Raw genomic sequence first — 19321 nt, forward strand, 5'->3', positions numbered from 1 at the left:
CACTAACACTATATAGGTACATCTATTTATTTATTATTTAATTTTTTTATGCTTTAAGGAAAATATTATTTATTGCATTAGTGTTAGTAATCATTTACTCAGCAATGCTTACATCTAAATAATATTTCCCTTTTTTTTAACTTGTAGTTACCTGCATTTGAGCATCATCTTCACTCAGCATTTTCATTACAACTCAGTTCACCAAAAAATAAATAAATAAATAAATAAATACAACAACAACAATGTGATGTGAGGATGTGGTACGGTAAACACTCAGCAGATCTGTGTTTACTCTCGTACTCCATGTTGATGTAATGAGGTTCATTACTGTACACTTTACTCAGCAGTGTCAGGCTGCATAATCACGATGTCGCTGGAGGTTATGATGGGAACAGCTCACAGTGATTAGGACGGTGTATAGGAGTGTGTTTTTTTCCTACTTCTTCTTCTGCAAACACAGGATTCTTCTTTTAAACTTCTATCTAAGACACATACACTGATCAGGCATAACATTATGACCACCTGCCCTAATATTGTGTTGGTCCCCCTTTTGCTGCCAAAATAGCTCTGACCCGTCGAGACATGGACTCCGCTAGATCCCTGAAGGGGTGCTAAGGTATCTGGCACCAAGACGTTAGCAGCAAATCCTTTAAGTCCTGTAAGTTGCAACTTGTAGCAACTTTCAGGACTTAAAGGATACTTTTGAGAGATACTGACCACTGCAGACCGGGAACACCCCACAAGAGCTGCAGTTTTGGAGATGCTCTGATCCAGTCTTCTAGCCATAACAATTTGGCCCTCAAATCCTTACGCTTGTCCATTTTTCCTGCTTCTAACACATCAACTTTGAGGACAAAATGTTCACTTGCTGCCTAATATATCCCACCCACTAACAGGTGCCATGATGAGGAGATCATCAGAGTTATTCACTTCACCTCTCACTACTCATAATGTTATGCCTGATCGTCGGGGTATATGACATGAGAGCTGTACTCATGTTCCATGCATGTGAATCAAAGAGGGATTTGGCTGAATGTGATGTCTCACGAGCCGTCTGTGGAAATCGAAAATCATTTAATTCTGAAGACAAATGTGAAATGTTACACACGTTCTCATTTGACTTCCTGTTTCTGGACTGTATGCACACTCATTCATGCAAAACCTCACCGCGGAGTCTTGCCATTATCTCCATTAAACATTTCTGATTCATTGTTTTATGTTTGCCGCCATTCTTGCACGCCAGTTTCGATTTTTCTGTTGGATTTGAATCGATTTGTTCAATTTCTGAATCATTTGTGCTTTGACTCTTTGCCTGGTTCAGTGACTGCTTTGGATTGTCACTGTGGATTAAATCAAGCTTCAGCACCTGGATATCTGAAATCATCAGACACTGTTATATAAGTAGCCACTAAGTAGCTACTAGCTGTATAATGTGAAGGTTACGTGATGTGAGGGGGTGTGGTAGCTTAGTGGTTAAGGTGCTGGACTACTGATCAGAAGGTTGTATCCCAGGTCCACCGAAGCCGCCACTGCTGGGGCCTTCAAGGCCTCTAACCCTCATTTGCTCAGTTGTATAAAATGAGATAAAGTGGATAAAGGCATATGCCAGAAATGTAAACGTAGCCAAGTGTGATTCCTCCCTCAGCAAATACAGCGCTTTGATCAAGTTGTTAGAGCGCTCTGTTCACATATCATAAATCTAATCTATTCAGTTCGTAATCAGATCCCGGCTGTCGAAACGTCTGCGATGCTTCGGCTCTGCAGTTAGAATGAAATGTCATTTTTTACCATTTGAGGGTTTAAAATGAAGTGCTGGAATATTAATATTAATATTGCAAGAGATTCACATGCAAAAGAAAAGTTACATTACAACATTTAGTGTCTGGAGGATTTGCTCAAGTAGCTACACGTAACAGTTAGTCAGTTAGTCAGTTGATCAGGAAAAGCTACCAGTATACGTATTATAGATGTACAGTTCTCGAGTGCAACCCATCTGTTCTGGACAATTTCTCATCTCCCTCTGCTCTGTCCATTAATTAGAGTTCAACATTATTAGGATAATGGACCATTCTCAGCACAGCAGTGACAACAGCAGATATTCTGTGTGTGTGTCTAGTTCAGGCTCTGAGTCGATGCATAAACAGTACCAAACACACCCCTGCTCCATTCTATGACAAAAACAGGAAGACTTTACGAGTGAGTGATCTGTGATCCGTATTCACTCGTACGCTTTTTAAATCATCTCCCCGAATTTTTCCTACACCTGCTCTAACATTATCTAAATGCTCAAATTACCATTCCGTGATATCAGGCTCATTGTTCGGCGTGCTTATTGCCGCTCGGTGTCCACCTGAGATCCGGCTACGTGGCACGGATGGAGACAATGGAGTCTTCCTGATTGTTTTTTTGGCGCTATTGTTGTACGGTGGAGAGCTTTTGTGTAATTTTCATGTTCTGAAGTTCCATATTTTATCTCTTTTCAAAAAAAATAAAAAGAAGAAGAAGAAGAAGAAGAAGGGAAGAAATAACAGCTTTCCAGCTTGTGCCAACATCGCAATATATTAGCTGTCTCCATTCCAGAGCACTGAAATAGGTGGGGGGTTTGAAAGTGAGAGAGAGAGAGAGAGAGAGAGACGAAGGGGGGGTGAAGTGAGAGGAGGAGAAAAAAAAATGTCCTTGGAAGTGCGAGCACTTCTGCAGAACAATTAACTTAATTAAGCAGACGACATGAATATTCATAAGGCTGTTAATGTGTCCCCCCCTCCTCTTCCCCTCCCTCATCCGGGCAGATGAATGCGACGCGCCGACTCGCTAGTCAAGCATGTCTTAGAGCCTCGTCAAAAAATTGTTGGTTCTTTGCCTGGAATATCAAAGAAATTAACAGTCCCGTGGAAACCCTTAGGAGCGAGCGAATTAATTAGGAGCGTGCGCTTTCCGCGTTATGGGCTACATAGGGAGCGCCGTATATGAGACGGAGCTCTTAATTGGGCCGCAAGAGTCGTTTTACGTGTTCAGCTAGTGTGGAGTGAATAATGTGTTGTTTTTTAAGACGTGGGTTCCTGTAAAATTACGACTCGGTTATAAGGATGGGATTGTGCTTGATTCCTTTTTTACTGCTGTACGTCTATCAGTATAATGGTCTATTGGAAGCAAATCAAAAGAGGGCGTGGCCCAACCTGGTTTGATTGATTTGAATCGCATATGGATTAATATGGCTGAATGGTGAAAGGATCTTGAAGCTATATATATATATATATATATATATATATATATATATATATATATATATAGGCATTAGTATGAGGTGAGGATGTGCTGAGGTGATAGAGGCTGGGAATTGTTTTTGCCACTGAATGAATTTATTGCAACTGGAGTGGATATAATGCATTATAACCCTTTCATGCATACGTTTTTCTTGGTGGTTAAATTCTCACAGCTCGGATATTAGCATAGGTTTACGTTAATGTGCTTGGTCTTCTACAGTATTTCTATAGTAAATGATGTTTTTTTTTGTTAGATAGTATTTATGCAACATTTATGGAAGGAGTCTCCAGTGTCAGGAAAGAGTATTCAGGACATTTGTTTTGTTTTTTTAAAGTAACTAAATTACTAGGTCACAAGGTTAAAGAAAAGAGAGACGTGTTTATATTCGATATATTCTATAATCTTGAGTATATAAGTTTAAGTCCTGAAGATGAAACAGTCAGCCATTGCTGGGAACTGAAAGCAAGAAAGCAAAACTGCCCATGCTCATATGTGGGCGGGGCATACTGTTCATCACCTGTCAATCACAACAACACCTGATAGTTTACTTCATTTTTGATGAAAGAAGGTGGTGAGCAGCACTGTGTATGTTTTTAGTGTGTAATGGATTGCTGTGTGTGTGTGTGTGAGAGAGAGAGAGAGAGAGAGAGAGAGAGATTGTGAGTCTGTGAGTCTGTGTGTGTGAGTGAGAGACAGAGAGAGAGAGGTAGAGAGAGATTGTGAGTCTGTGTGTGTGAGTGAGAGACAGAGAGAGAGAGAGAGGTAGAGAGAGATTGTGAGTCTCTGTGTGTGTGTGTGTGTGTCTGACAGAAATAAAGTGAGAAAGAGATTTGAGTGTCTGTGTGTGTGTGTGTGTGTGAGAGAGAGAGAGAAAGAAAGAGAGAGATTGTGAGTCTGTGTGTGAGAGAGAGAGAGAGAGAGAAAGAAAGAAAGAGAGAGATTGTGAGTCTGTGTGTGTGTGTGTGTGTGTGTGTGTGTGAGAGAGAGAGAGAGAGAGAGAGAGAGATTGTGAGTCTGTGTGTGAGAGAGAGAGAGAGAGAGAGAGAGAAAGAGAGAGATTGTGAGTGTGTGTGTGTGTGTGAGAGAGAGAGAGAGAGATTGTGAGTCTGTGTGAGAGAGAGAGAGAGAGAGAGAGAGAGAGAGAGAGAGAGAGAAAGAGAGAGATTGTGAGTCTGTGTGTGTGAGAGAGAGAGAGAGAGAGATTGTGAGTCTGTGTTGTGTGTGTTTATATTTATCTGTTCTTATATATTTATATGTCGTAAGTGTCCATGTGTGTGTGTGTGTGTGTGTGTGTCTGTACATGTGTGTGTGTGTGTGTGTCCGTACATGTGTGTGTGTGTGTCTGTACGTGTGTGTGTAATGAAGAAGGCTCTGTTTCAATTAACTCGGCATGTGATTGTCCTGGCTGTGATTAAATCAGTCTGATAACAATACACACACACACACACACACACACAGTTATGAGCAAAGCTGTTTGTTTTTGCCAGAGGAGCTTCACAACATGATCAGCCTAAATCACTGTGACAGGGAAGGTGCAGAGGAATTCTGGGTAATTTCTGACAAATATGAAGTGTGTGTGCGTGTGTGTGTGTGTGTGTGTGAGTGAGTGAGTGTGCATTCACAGTTAATGAAAGTGTAGTGTGTAAGGGTTACATACGAGATACTAATACTATACAAGAACACGTTTCACTGTGTGTGTGTGTGTGGGAGTGAGAGAGAGAGAGAGAGAGAGAGAGAGAGAAGGATTTACGGGTGACCCTCACCTGCTGGTATCACACCTAGAGGAAGTGATGCTGGGACGGGCGTGAAGGCAGAGAGTGTGTCCCTCTCAGCATCCATCTGCGCTCGGAGCAATAAACCCTGAACAACTTCAGCTACAGATCCGTCTCCACCTACACACACCACCCTGAAATACACACACACACACGTGAGAGAGAGAGAGAGAGAGAGAGAAAGAGAGAACGAAAGATAATGAGGAATATAGGGAGATATGAAAAGAGATGGAGAACAAACAGAAAGCAATGAATGAGAAAGCAATAAAATAAAAAAGGAGTAGAGAAAGATATTTAAGACAGAGAAGAAGGAGGGTGAGATGAGTGTGACAGAAAGAGGAAGGCTTGGACAGAGTGAAAGGGACAGGAAAAGAAGAAAGGAAAGGAAGAGCGGAGGGAATGTTAAAGATTCATCCAGAATCCAGAGATAGAAAGGTAAGACAGTGAGGCAGAAAGATAGAGAGATGGATGAGATGTGAAGTGGTGCATGGAGTGAAGACAAAGAGAGATGGAAGACGAGATGAGATAAAGGGGATAGAAAGATGATGAGAGAGAAAACAGAAGGTAAATGGGACAGAGCTGTGCAGGTAAGACGGAGTGATGAAATAGAGGGACGACAGAAAAAGGGTGACATCATGCACGGGATGGGGAGAGAGACACTGAAGAGGAAGAAAGACAAAAAGAGAATGCCAGAGACAAAAGAGGGGGATGAATAGAGGAGAGGAGAGGAGAGGAGAGGAGAGAGTAAAATTGAGAAAACTAGTGGAAAGAAAGTGAGAAGGTGAGACAGGAAAAGAAGGGAAAAAAAATCATGGTGTGAGAAAGACAGAGAGACAGAGAGATGGAAAAGAAAAGGAGGACAAAAAAAAGTCTGTTGATGTACAACACCCTTCAGTGTGTGTTTCACTCCAGAGGAAATTTGTTTGTGTTGAAATATCTACATCTGAGTGGAACACGTCGATAACGAGTGACTCTGTTTCAATTAACACACGTGATAATTCTCGTTAGATGTATCAAAAAAAGCGGATTAGCGTGTGTGCGTGTTGCCGCGGCGTTTTTAATCGGGATGCATCCTTTTTCCCGCCCCAAATCAATCTCTGCAGTGGAATAAATCACGGAGAAGGGTTAAGCTCGCTAATCTGCTTTTACGCACATTACTAATAAATGAAGAGAGGCCGGCAAAGCAGATTATTGCAGTAATGCCTTTTGAACAATAGCACCCTGTGTTTGCATTGGATTTTAGTGTTAGCCTTCGAGTAACTCAGCTTGAAAATACAGTTACAATCGTTATAATCGTCACACCACGATCCAAGGAGGAAATACGTCTAATTTATCGCGTTTAATCATTTTAGCAGACACTTTTATCCAAAACCATACACACATGAGGAAATACAAGCAAAGCCATGTATCTTTCTTTATATATACACTACATTGACAAAAGTTTTGGGACACCCCTCCAAATCATTGAATTCAGGTGTTCCAGGTACATAAAATCAAGCTCCTAGGCATTCAGACTGCTTCTACGAACATCTTTGTAAGAATGGGTCGCTCTCAGAAGCTCAGTGAATTCAAGCACCGTGATAGGTTTCCACCTGTGCAATAAGTCCATTCGTGAAATTTCCTCACTACTAAATATTCCAACTCCATATTAAACCGTACGGATTATAATTAGACGTCATTAACGTTCGTGTGCACCAAAAGGCAGGCGTCCCAAAACTTTTGGCAATGTAGCGTAAGTAGTGATAGCGTACAAGGTTTTTAAGCCTTTTAACCAGTACATTTGCGCTTTATTCGGCGTCAGCAGAATAGAAATCGACGTAAGGGACGTAAGTTTTCGATCAGTATAAACAATTTAATTAAGTCTGATATAAAATGAGTCAGGACTCTGTTGGCTGTCAGTGTGAGACGTTTACATTTATTTATATTTATGGTGTTTGGCAGATGCCGTTATCCAGGGCAACTTATATTTAATCATTTTACACAATTGAGGGTTAAGGGCCTTGCCCAAGGGCCCAACAGCAGCAGCTTGGTGGAAATGGGATTCAAACTCGCAACCTTCTGATCATTAGTCCAATGCCACTGAGCATAAAACTGAGCTACCGCATATTGAACTCACAACCATCTGATCAGTCGCCCAATGCCTTAACCGATGAGCTACCACAACAACATTTGGTTTTTGATCTGCTGAGATAACCTTACACAGATTATTAGCTCTCTCTCTCTCTCTCTCTCTCTGTCATATATATATATATATATATATATATATATATATGTTATATACCACTTTTAGTTATAAAACATATATATATATATATATATGTTTTAACTAAAAGTGGTAGCTCAGTGGTCTTAGAAGGCGTCAGCCTACTGATTGGAAGGTTCTGAGCTCAAATCCCCGGACCACCAAGCTGCCACTGCCGGACCCCTGAGAAAGACCCTTCACCCTCAATTGCTCAGTTGTATCAATGAGATAAATGTAAGTCACTCTGGATAAGGGGGCATCTGCCAAATGCTATAAATATATACACTATTAATTTTCTCTACTTCTGTATCTTTACAAAGGCTACTTTTTAAAGCCTATAGACTCCAGTTCATTATGTACAATGCAGGTCTAAATCATTACATAGTCATCTTGACAGACTATATACAATATATATTCTATATCATCTATATATTGTCTATATGTCCCGTTCCACATTCACAGTTTAGGCGACAAGTCCAAATTATTATAAGTTTTAAGTACTGTCATGGGCATAGAGTCCTTAAGCATTTATATGCAGTTCAATTCTTATGCTACATTTGTGCACTCCTACCCAGATATAGTGCAAAAAAAGATGTAAATAGTGTGTGAAGTCATAAAGTGTCATAGTGATTCAATACTATAAATGATTAACATATTATGGAAGGTAATCCAGGTACAGTGCACAGACTGATATTACGTAGGGGAACAGTAAATGATATGATGAATGACTTGGCCTCAACATGGCCTTCATCTTTGACCATTTTCAGCTCTGCATGATTCTTTTGTCTCTTTTGTGTGATATACCAACACTGAAATCTGTTTGACATAACTTGGTAGACACGCTGTTTATACAATGCTAAACTGGAAGCCATATGTTTCCCTTACTTACATTAGCCCTGCAGCTCCGAAGGCCAAACTACAGACATCAAACATGTCTTAGATGATCAACTATATCAAGAACTATCACGTTATTCCTCAAATGTTCTTCCCAGTCCAGATCTGTGCTTGGATGGGATACTGCCAAAACAAATGACCCTTGAATAAAAAGGTTACAAATTCCATTTCAAAGGAATAAATGTAAATGATCACGCATGCAAATGAAGGCACACAGCAGGGCTTGGTAGCTCAGTGAGAACGCTTCGAGCGGTTTAGAAAATGGATGACCCAATGTAAACATGGTAATAGACACTGACCAGGGGATCTCTTGATAGAAAGAATGTCTGTGTGTGTGTGTGTGTGTGTGTGTGTGTGTTTAATGGGGAAGGGGGTGCTACAGTACCCTCCTGAAAACACTTACCACCTGCCAAATACAGCGTCATCTGATGTGTCTTATCTTAGCCTGTCGTGTTTAATACTTAGCACCACAGACTAAGACTAGGCCTAAAGCAAGATTCCTCACCTGGTGCAGGTGTGAACACAGCTAAATATCTTGATAGAGAAGTTAAAATACTTTTGTTTAGCAACTTTCTCGCATGATTCTTGGCTTTGGTTAATCCAATCATATGGGTTTATTGGAAGGCATCTCAGCGGATGAGAAATCTAGCTAAAGGACAGAAAGCGGAAAGTAGTTTCACAGATGATTCATTTTATTTGTCCTCTCTGGTCTGATTAGGGAACTGACATCATGGTTGTTTAAAGTGAAAAATGTTTAATGATTGGACACAAGTAAACACTTCCTGTCTGTGTTTTCACTGAAAAACATTGCAATCTGAAGAGTTCATGTGATTATGAAACATAACAAATACTTTGAATGGTAACTGTTGTCACGGTAGTTGAAGAGGAATAAACCTTTATGATTCTCACATATACATTACTGCACTTTCTTTACATATCCCAACTTTGGAGGTTGGAGTCAGAGCACAGGGTCTGCCATGATACAGCAACAGTGGGGGCCCAACAATGGCAGCTTGGCATAGCTGGGGCTTGAACCCTGATCTTCCAAGCAACAACATAGAGCCTTAACCTCTTGAGCTATCACTCTTAAAAAGTTGTTTATCTACACTTTTAAGAGCTGGCAATTTTTGTATGCATTAAAATGTCTTTTCCTAATCATAAAGAAATTAATGAAAGTAAATTACAGGGTTTTTTGTTCAATGAGGTGACCCCGGCTTTTCCCTTCTGGGGTCACCTCATTGAATCATCTCTCTCCACCTATGCCTATCTTCAGCATCTACTCACTCTCCTCCCTCCTCTACTTCTTCGACCAACAGTAGCCCAGATCTGGTATGAAATATATATAAATATTTATATATATATATGAATAAACTCTCTGTGAACCCTGAGAACAGCCTTCTCCTATTTTTAATTTTTATTTTAGTCCACCTTAAATGTGGAGATCCCAGTCAAAGGTAAGTCTCTAATAAACACTGGGTACGAATGCAGCTTTTCGGGTTCTAAGATGATGATAATTACCTTTAATGTGTGAGCACAATGACTGCCACTGTGTCAGCAGTGACACCTTTTTAACCTGCCTATTGTGGCATGCAAACACACACACACAGACACACGTGCGCACACAACACGTGTACGTGCAGAGAGATGGCACCGTGTCACACGTGTCTTGCACTCGCGACCTTGTGAGAAGTGCATCCAAAATAGCACCAGCCCCATTACTGCACAGTTAGATTACTGCAGTAATTAATGAGTTATGATCTATTAATGAAAAATGTGTGATATTACCTTTTCAAACTTAATTCTTCTGAGGTTAATTAGGCAAGTCGAGATAGAGAGATAATGTGTGCGTGTGGGTGGGTGTGTGTGTGTGTGTGTGTGTGGCGAGCCTTTGCGAGAGCGTGCCTGTCTGCCGAACGCAATGGAACATTTCCTCTCCAAGAAAAAACGCTGCAAAAGACAATGAGATCTCTTTCTTTTCTTTTCTTTTTTTTCCCTGAGCTTTAGCGACGTGTCGATAGCAGGTCCATTTTTTCCCTCTTTAATCAGACACCTCGCGTTACTGCAAACCCACTGCGATGTTTCCTGAGACTGAGATGTATTCACACGCTGCAGCGTAGAGTGAAATCATCCACCACTTTCTCAGACGAAATTATACAAGGCTCGAAATCAAGTAGTGCCTGCCAAATCCAGTGGCACATCCTAGGAAAATCACTGGAACCTGTAAGTGACTTTAGCCTCAGGGATCTAGAACATCAGTCATGGATGGTATTTTTCCACTTGACAGCATTTTGGTTAAAAACGTTATCCTTGGCATGATCGCAAAAATTGAAACCTGATCAGTTAGCAGATATACTGCAATGAACAATTTAGCATTTGATTAGCTGGATGGCAAAATGTGTAGAGGTCTTCTGAAAAGTTTGGAAGCAAAACTTCACATGTCCTTCTGAGCAAAGGCGAGGTCATAATTCTGTTCAGCAGGCCAGATGTAAAGATTGTTGCCGTTTGACGGCGTTAATTTTTCTATTCAATTCAATTTATTTGTATAGCGCTTTTAACAATGGACATTATCTCAAAGCAGCTTCACAGAAGTATAGAAACAAAGTTTAAAGATAAGTTGCTAATATTTACCCCTAATGATCAAGCCTGAGGCGACGGTGGTGAGGAAAAATTCCCTGAGATGATATGAGGAGAAAACCTTGAGAGGAACCAGGCTCAGAAGGGAACCTCATCCTCATTTGGGTGACACCGGACAGTAAATAATGTAAATGTCATTTTTTCAACAGTTTATAGTCACAAGGAATTTTGCAGAGAGTTCCTGAGGAACAAACACAACAGTGCAGTTTGTCATTTATCTCATAATGGATTTGTTCTCAGAATATTCAGTGTCTCACGGTTTCTGTCTTTGATCGTAGTTTTTCAGTGTCTGAGTGTGTTTGTTGGTGTTTGTTAGTGTCTGTAGGTTTTTAGTGTCTTACTGTGTTTATTGGTGTCTGGTTGTGGCGTGTCTTGGTGTCTGGGTATTTCTTGGTGTCTGGTTGTGGTGTTTCTTGGTGTCTGGGTATTTCTTGGTGTCTCTTGGTGTCTGGGTATTTCTTGGTGTCTGGTTGTGGTGTTTCAGTGTCTGGGTATTTCTTGTTGTCTGGTTGTGGTGTTTCAGTGTCTGGGTATTTCTTGGTGTCTGGTTGTGGTGTTTCAGTGTCTGGGTATTTCTTGTTGTCTGGTTGTGGTGTTTCAGTGTCTGGGTATTTCTTGTTGTCTGGTTGTGGTGTTTCAGTGTCTGGGTATTTCTTGGTGTCTGGTTGTGGTGTTTCAGTGTCTGGGTATTTCTTGTTGTCTGGTTGTGGTGTTTCAGTGTCTGGGTATTTCTTGTTGTCTGGTTGTGGTGTTTCAGTGTCTGGGTATTTCTTGGTGTCTGGTTGTGGTGTTTCAGTGTCTGGGTATTTCTTGTTTGGTTGTGGTGTTTCTTGGCGTCTGGGTATTTCTTGTTGTCTAGTTGTGGTGTTTCTTGGTTTCTGGGTATTTCTTGTTGTCTGGTTGTGGTGTTTCTTGGTGTCTGGGTATTTCTTGTTGTCTGGTTGTGGTGTTTCTTGGTGTCTGGGTATTTCTTGTTGTCTGGTTGTGGTGTTTCTTGGTGTCTGGGTATTTCTTGTTGTCTGGTTGTGGTGTTTCTTGGTGTCTGGGTATTTCTTGTTGTCTGGTTGTGGTGTTTCTTGGTGTCTGGGTATTTCTTGTTGTCTGGTTGTGGTGTTTCTTGGTGTCTGGGTATTTCTTGGTGTCTGGCTGTGGTGTTTCAGTGTCTGGGTATTTCTTGGTCTCTGGGGTTGTGGTTTCAGTGTCTGGCTGCGTTTGGTGGTATCTGATTGTAGTTTTTTAGAGTCTGGCAGTGTTTCTTAGTATTTGTAGTTTTTTCAGTGTCTAACTCTGTTTACTGGTGTTTGTTAGTGCCTGTTTGTTTTCAGTGTCTATCTATGTTGGCATCTGATTGTGTTTATGGGCATTTGATTGTGTTTGTTGGTATCTGATTGTTGGTGTCTGTGTTTACTGGTATCTGTTTTTTGGTGTCTGATTTTGCTGTTGTCTTGGGTTGCTGGTGTCTCACAGTATTTATTGGTTTTGTTGCATTTGTAAGTGTCTGGTTGTATTTTTTCAGTGTCTGACAGTTTTTGTGTTTGTTGGTGTCTGGTTGTATTTGACAATGTTTGATTGTGTCTGATCTGTATTCGTTCCAGTGTCTACCTTTGCAGTTGTTGGTGTTTGTTGGTGTCTGATTATATGTTTTTCAGTATCTGACTGTCTTTGTGTGTGTCTTAGTGTTCGTTTGTTGATATCTGATTGTACTTTTTCTCAGGGTCTAACTTTATTTGTTTGATTGTGTTTGTGTTTGATTGAATTTGGAGGTGTCTGTGCTTGTTCCCATATAACACAGAAGAACAGAACTGTTTGGTTCGGGTTTATTGGTAAATGTTGAGAATGCTGAGAACATTGTTTGGTGTTTGATGAATAAGAATTATTTGGCATTAGATGGAAATGGCTGCTAGTAAATAATTGTGTTTGGTATTGGTGTGTGTGTGTGTGTGTGTGTGTGTGTGTGTGTGATGGAAAATGGTGGTGTGTGTTAGTGTGTTATAGAGAAAGTTGGTTTCATTTGGTGTTAAGATGTTGTTTGATAGTTACACTAGCTACATTCTGGTGCTTGGGTGATCTATGATAAAGAACACATTTAAATAAGTAAGAATCATATATTTGATAAACTGTGAGGCAAGTATTATAATTCTTATTGTACTATGCATAAAATTCATGAAATAAATAAGCCTACAACCTAAGCGGTGTCTGTATGAGGATGGTAAGATAATATTCAGCAAGGACCAGGTAAGGGAAGTAATGAGGAAGAAGATGGTGAGGAAGAGCAGGGTGTAATGGCTTAGGGAGTAGCAGATCACAAGTAGGCCCCCTCCCTCACCTGATCCATCTGTCTCTTAGCTCAGGTGGGAGCCAAGGCCAGAGCTGTAGGAGAGAACTAAAGCCCAGAACACACACACACACAGACTCGTTCACCATCACACTCTGATAAACCCATCAACACGCATGAATAAACTTGATTCAGCAAACACCAGCAAATGTGCCAACAAACTGAACATTACCGGTACCTGTGTATGAATGAAGTTTCTATACAAAGCTGAGTCACTTCCATAGCATATCATTCTGCAGAAAGCCAAATCCTCATGCATGCATTCTGGTGCTGCTGGTGTTTTATGGTGTTGTTAAAGAATACTGGTGGATGTAACTACTTGCTGATGTTTGATATTAAATAATAGCTCATATTAGAGGGTTTTTTAAGACATTAGACAATGTTACTGTTGGTGTTTGATGGATGTTAGTGTTGATGTTCAATGGAGAATGTTAGTATCGATTAGTGATGAAGAGAATGCTTGTTGAGTGAGTGTTTGTTGGAGAATGTTGGTGTTGAATTTGGTGTGATGGAGATGTTGGTAATGGTGTAATGGAGAATGCTGGGGTTTGTTGTAGAATGTTGGTGTTGAATTTGGTGTGATGGAGATGTTGGTAATGGTGTAATGGAGAATGCTGGGGTTCGTTGTAGAATGTTGGTGTAGAACTTTGGTGTGATGGAGATGTTGGTGTTGGTGTGATGGAGAATGCTGGGGTTTGTTGTAGAATGTTGGTGTTGATGAACTTTGGTATGATGGAGATGTTGGTAATGGTGTAATGGAGAATACTGGGGTTTGTTGTAGAATGTTGGTGTTGATGAACTTTGGTATGATGGAGATGTTGGTAATGGTGTAATGGAGAATACTGGGGTTTGTTGTACAATGTTGGTGTTGATGAACTTTGGTGTGATGGAGATGTTGATGTTGGTGTGATGGAGAATGCTGGAATTTGTTGGAGAATATTGGTGTTGAAAAAGAATGCTGGTGTTTGATGAAGAGTGTTAGTGTTTGATGAACAGTGTTGGTATCTGATGGAAATTGTTGGAGATGGTATAATGGAGAATGATCACATTTAATGGAAAATGTTGGTGGCTGATGATGAATGTTGGTGTTTATTTGAACATGGTGTTGGCGGCATTTGATAGAAAATGCTAGTGTTGGTGTTTGAAAAAGAATGCTGGAGTTTGATTTGATTATTGTAAATATGAAATATTTGGGTTGAAGATGGCATATTAAGGTTTGATGTTGAATACTGGTGTTGAACTGATGAACAGTGCTGGGGAATGGTATTGGTTGATGAAGAAGGTTGTTGCTTGGTGAAGAATGCTGATGAATTTCTTGATGTAAATCATTGAGGGGTCTAAATACCACTAGTCCATATACACCCATGATGTCATCATTCCTTGAGTTATTGAAATACAAACTGATCCACAGAAATGTTTATTTCCCATTGCTCTTCAACTGTCTCATGAAGTGACCAAATATTCCTCTGTTTAAGTTATTTCTGTACATCCATTAAAGTACACCCAGCTTGTCCTTGTCCCTTTTGTCTCACAGTCGTACCGCATGCTGCGATTTTAATCAAAAAGCGTGGCGCCAGACTTAACACTCCCCCCACCCTTAACCACACACGCAACCCCGAGGCCAGGCGATGGGACTCTAATGGATGATCATAGATAGGGGTATAGACACAGACAGACAGACAGACAGACAGACAGGTCCTTTATTAGTCCTGTTGGGGAAATTGCATGCCAATGCACTAGTTTAGAGGAACTAAGAGTGTGGTGTGTGTTTCTGTGTGTGAGATTGTGTTATCCAGACACACTGTGCTCCATCACTCCTTCTAGTGCAGGTAATTAAAGATCCACCTGCCTGAGTGGCCCCACAGTGGCCCACCCTAATGGAGAGAGTGAAAGAGAGAGAGAGAGAAAAAGAGAAAGAGAGGGACAGACCTACATCCCATGGCACTGATCAAAGTAATATTGCTCTGGATGACCCTCTCTCTTTGTCTCCTTTTTTAACCTCACTTTATTTATGAGGGCTAAATGCTAAATGCCATCTCCGGAGGGGAGGCTAGTGCAATATTATCTCCATCATCTGTTTCACACACAAGGCTGATATTACCAGAGAGAGAGAGAGAGAGAGAGAGAGAGAGAGAGATTAAAAAGAGATTTAAAATGGGGGGGAATGGGTCAGAGAAATGAGAACAGTAAAGATACATAATGAAGGGAAGGGAAGGGAAGGGAAGAGAAGAGAAGAGAAGAGAAGAGAAGAGAAGAGAAGAGAAGAGAAGAGAAGAGAAGAGAAGAGAAGAGAAGAGAAGAGAAGAGAAGAGAAGAGAAGAGAAGAGAAGAGAAGAGCAGAGCAGAGCATCTGGGAAACCACATACCCATCATACTCGTCCAGGCTGCACTCCATCAGGATGGACAGAGCATGGCCTTTTCTCTCAGTTACTGTGGAGGGAAGAAGAAGAGTTAACAAGTAAATAAACATGTAAATAATAGAATAAATAAGGTGGAGCAGTGAAAATGGCCTTTAGTAGCCTCATCCAAGCTTTGGCACGCAGCTAGAGCTGAGCATATGGTCCTGGCTGTAAAGCGGAATTTATATCCGCATGCTGTTTGCATTTTTAATCAAGAGAAAGAGATGTGGTACAAAACGAACAGCCTTCTTGTGTTTGGGCCGTGTGAAAACGAGGTCAGCTTAGACACTACCCCCGCAAACATATTTTTCTGCATAAACATTGCTGGAACACAAAACCAGGTCAATGGATCATGCCAGTCATCCAGGAGAGTAGAGAAACTATAGTGTTTGTGGTATGATGTGATATATAAGCCTCAGCTGACTATTTTTAGCAGACAGGAGTGGAACCAGATGTAGTCTTCTGCTGTTGTAGCCCATTTGGCTCAAGGTTCTGTGCTCTGAGATGCTTTTCTCCTCAGCATGGTTGCTGTTGTTTCAACATGGCGGCACACACAGATGCAGAGGCCTCTTCGGGATACACAAACTGTGCAAAACTGTTCATTACCTATGTTTGTTCTTCTAAACAAACTACAAAATGGCTTGATACAGCATGAGAAACTTGTTCAACATTGCCAAGGATTGCAGTTTGCATCAGTGCTGATAACAGAGCTAGCCTAGGCACAGCATTCAGTGACCAGCAGGACCTGGATCCACAGCCTCACCTGAGAGAACACACCATTTAATGTGTGGTGAGAAACCGTCCACCAAGAACAATAAAGTTCGGCCAGAGGGAGCAAGCTCAGATTTTCAAGACCTCTTTTGACCATACTGACTAGATGATGTTCATGGACACACAGTGGCCACACTGACATAAAGGAGTATGCAGCATCTGTCAGAGCAGCCAGAATTAATCTCATCCGCATCATCAAAGAAGCTAAAAACTCCTATGCCTGCAGAATAAAAGACTTCAATAACCACGATCCACAAGGGAATCATTAAACGTGTCACTGACTACAGATAGACACATCATCCCGCCCATACGAAGACACCTCTCTACCAGACATGCTAAAGGAAGGGGGTCAAGTGTACCCTGACCAAGTGCTGTCTGTTTCTTCAAGCGGTGTTAAGAGGTCCCTCCTCAGGGTGAACCCCGGCAAAGATGGTGAACCACATAGTATCACTGTCACTGAGATTTATACACTATGCACATTCTGATGAAGCTCTTGACCTCTATATTCTTGTTTTTATGCATTGCACTGCTGCCACTATGGTTGATTTGATATTTTCATGAACAATTGCATCCATCTGAGTCATGAGAAGTGTTCTCTAATGGGTGTTTTGTATAGAATCAACAACTGTAATAATAACAACACAGGGGAATCCATGTGTGCCCAGGAAAACACCAATGAATGCTGGGAACACAGGGAAAGCACCACTGCAGATGGCACCTCATGCTCTCGGCTCTCTCTACCCGTGCCCCACTTAGCCCTATTGTGCATTTTTCTGGGGCACCTCTGCCATGGACTAAATGGCAGCTGTGCCTAAGTGTTATGAAGCTCATCACACTGCAGATCTGCCACTCACAAATGGATGGCGTTTGGGCGTGAATGTGGAGAATAATCCTGCCATGGTGTAGATCTCCCTGGCAGCAGCAACATGTACAAACACACAATGATCTACAATATCACTGATATAATCTTTCTACCTACTCTACGTCTTTATCAATCTCTCCCTCTTATGGTACACAACCTCAAATGCTCCTGGTACTAACAGGATTACACCGGTTTAAACAATCCACATTCTACTTCCTGTGGCAGTCCCTGAGATCTGATTGAGATATTTGCTGAATGTTATATATATATATATATATATATATATATATATATATATATATATATATATATATATATATATATATATATATATATATATATATATATATAACAATCTCAGAAAACAATAAAATAGCAAAACTGATCTCTGAATCAGTAGCAGAAGCAAAACTGATAAGATTTGAGATGCTTCAGAAGGTGTTATCTTGCTTACAGCATGCCTTTTCACAAGTGTTTAACACAAGGCTTTGCTTTAGAATAGAAATGAAAAGCTCATTGTCTGGTCCCAACCCATATCACTCAGCTACTGTTATGGTTATAGCTTGGAGTTTTAAAATGAACGAAAGCCTGCCAGTCAACCAGAAACATGTGGAAGCCCTTAACAGCGAGATGTGATTTTCTTTTTTTAATAGAAGCACTATGTCATCATATTTAATCTGTATATCTTCAGTTGAAATAACGCAAACTAGTAATACTAGTTAGTAAGCTACTGAGTCGAAATAACGAGCTAGTAAATCATAACAACACAGTAATAAACTTCCTTCATTATTTTGGTTTAGTGTGCATTAACATATCCTCCTTAATAATACAAACACAATATGGCCACAAGTATGTGGACACCTGACCATCACACACATACATGGCTCTATCTCACAATATTGGAAGCATAAACTTGTACAGCACTACTTAGCATTACAGTTTCCCTTCAGTGGAACTAACGAATACAAACACCAGCATGTTCCAGCATGGCAATGCTCCTGTGCACAAAGCACAGAAATCCATGAAGACATGATGTGGAGATTAAGATTTAAGTGGAAGAACTGGAGTGTCCTGCATAGAGCCCTGACTCTGACTCAACCCCACTGAACACCTTTGGGATGAACTGGAACACCGACTGAACACCAGACCTCCTCACTAACGCTCTTGTAGCTGAATGATGACAAATCCCCACAGCCTCGCTACAACATCTAGTGCAAAACCTTCAGAGATGACTGAAGATTATTATAACAGCAAAGGAAAAATAAATATGGAATGAGTTTAACAAGCACATATAGGAGTGATGGTGGGGATGCACAAATATTTAGTCATATAATGTATGTTATGCCTGAGCTAGATATAGATATAATCTAACTATATTTTAATAAAATGTATTAATTTTATTTTATTATTTAATTAATTTTAAAAATTATACCTTGACTTTTCTATTATTCCAAAATTTATTTGAATGATAGCTATATATACGGCTATAGAACACAATAATAAACACAGCATAAGGGTGAAAAATATGATTATATAATCTCGATATCATGATTAATTAAGGTGCAATATTCTTGTCTCGGATATACTGGATATCATGTCATCTTTTTGTAATAATTTTTTAAAAAATAGTTTAATTATTTTGTTTTAAATACCAAAATAAACTGACTGGATTTTTTAAATTCATCTTAAAAACTGTAAAAATTTTCAGGTGATGAATATTTGTATTTGTTTTTCTTTTAAATAAATAAAACATTTGCTATAAAGCGATACTGAAGAATTTACTAAAAACTCTCATCACTCATGAGATTTAGCGTTTACATAAAAGTGAGAAATGAGCTCAAATCTCAGTTATAATTTAATATTTTTTGGGGAATTTTTTCCCCCTTATCTTGGAGCTTTGTCATTGTGAAAAACATACATTTTATTACCACTCTAATTTGTGTGGCATTAAAATAATGAACCGGGACGGCTGGCTGGCGTATCAGCTTTGTAAATAAGTGAAGTAGCAGAATAGTTTTAAATGCAAATGTACCAGCAGCACTTGATCGGAAGTGTGTTCAAGCTCATGCTCTGAATATAAAAAGTAGATTGAGTCAATAGTCTTCCCTAAACATAAGCTAACCACTTGAAGATTCCTTGAAGGTACTT

General features: G+C 40.2%; 1 protein-coding gene across 4 annotated transcripts in view; it reads right to left on the reverse strand.

The window, feature by feature from the left end:
• cerkl (ceramide kinase-like) overlaps positions 1–19321 on the reverse strand; it is a 180897-nt gene that overhangs the window by 114289 nt on the left and 47287 nt on the right. For all 4 annotated transcript variants that reach the window (XM_058391387.1, XM_058391386.1, XM_058391388.1 and 1 more), the window contains exons 4-5: positions 15508–15571; positions 5028–5170 (exon numbers count right to left, since the gene is read on the reverse strand). In XM_058391387.1, the coding sequence (XP_058247370.1) occupies positions 5028–5170; positions 15508–15571 (207 nt within the window). The remainder of the gene's footprint in view (positions 1–5027; positions 5171–15507; positions 15572–19321) is intronic.

Source organism: Hemibagrus wyckioides, linkage group LG06, assembly GCF_019097595.1.
Source record: "Hemibagrus wyckioides isolate EC202008001 linkage group LG06, SWU_Hwy_1.0, whole genome shotgun sequence".
In the NCBI taxonomy this organism is placed as follows: Eukaryota; Metazoa; Chordata; class Actinopteri; order Siluriformes; family Bagridae; genus Hemibagrus; species Hemibagrus wyckioides.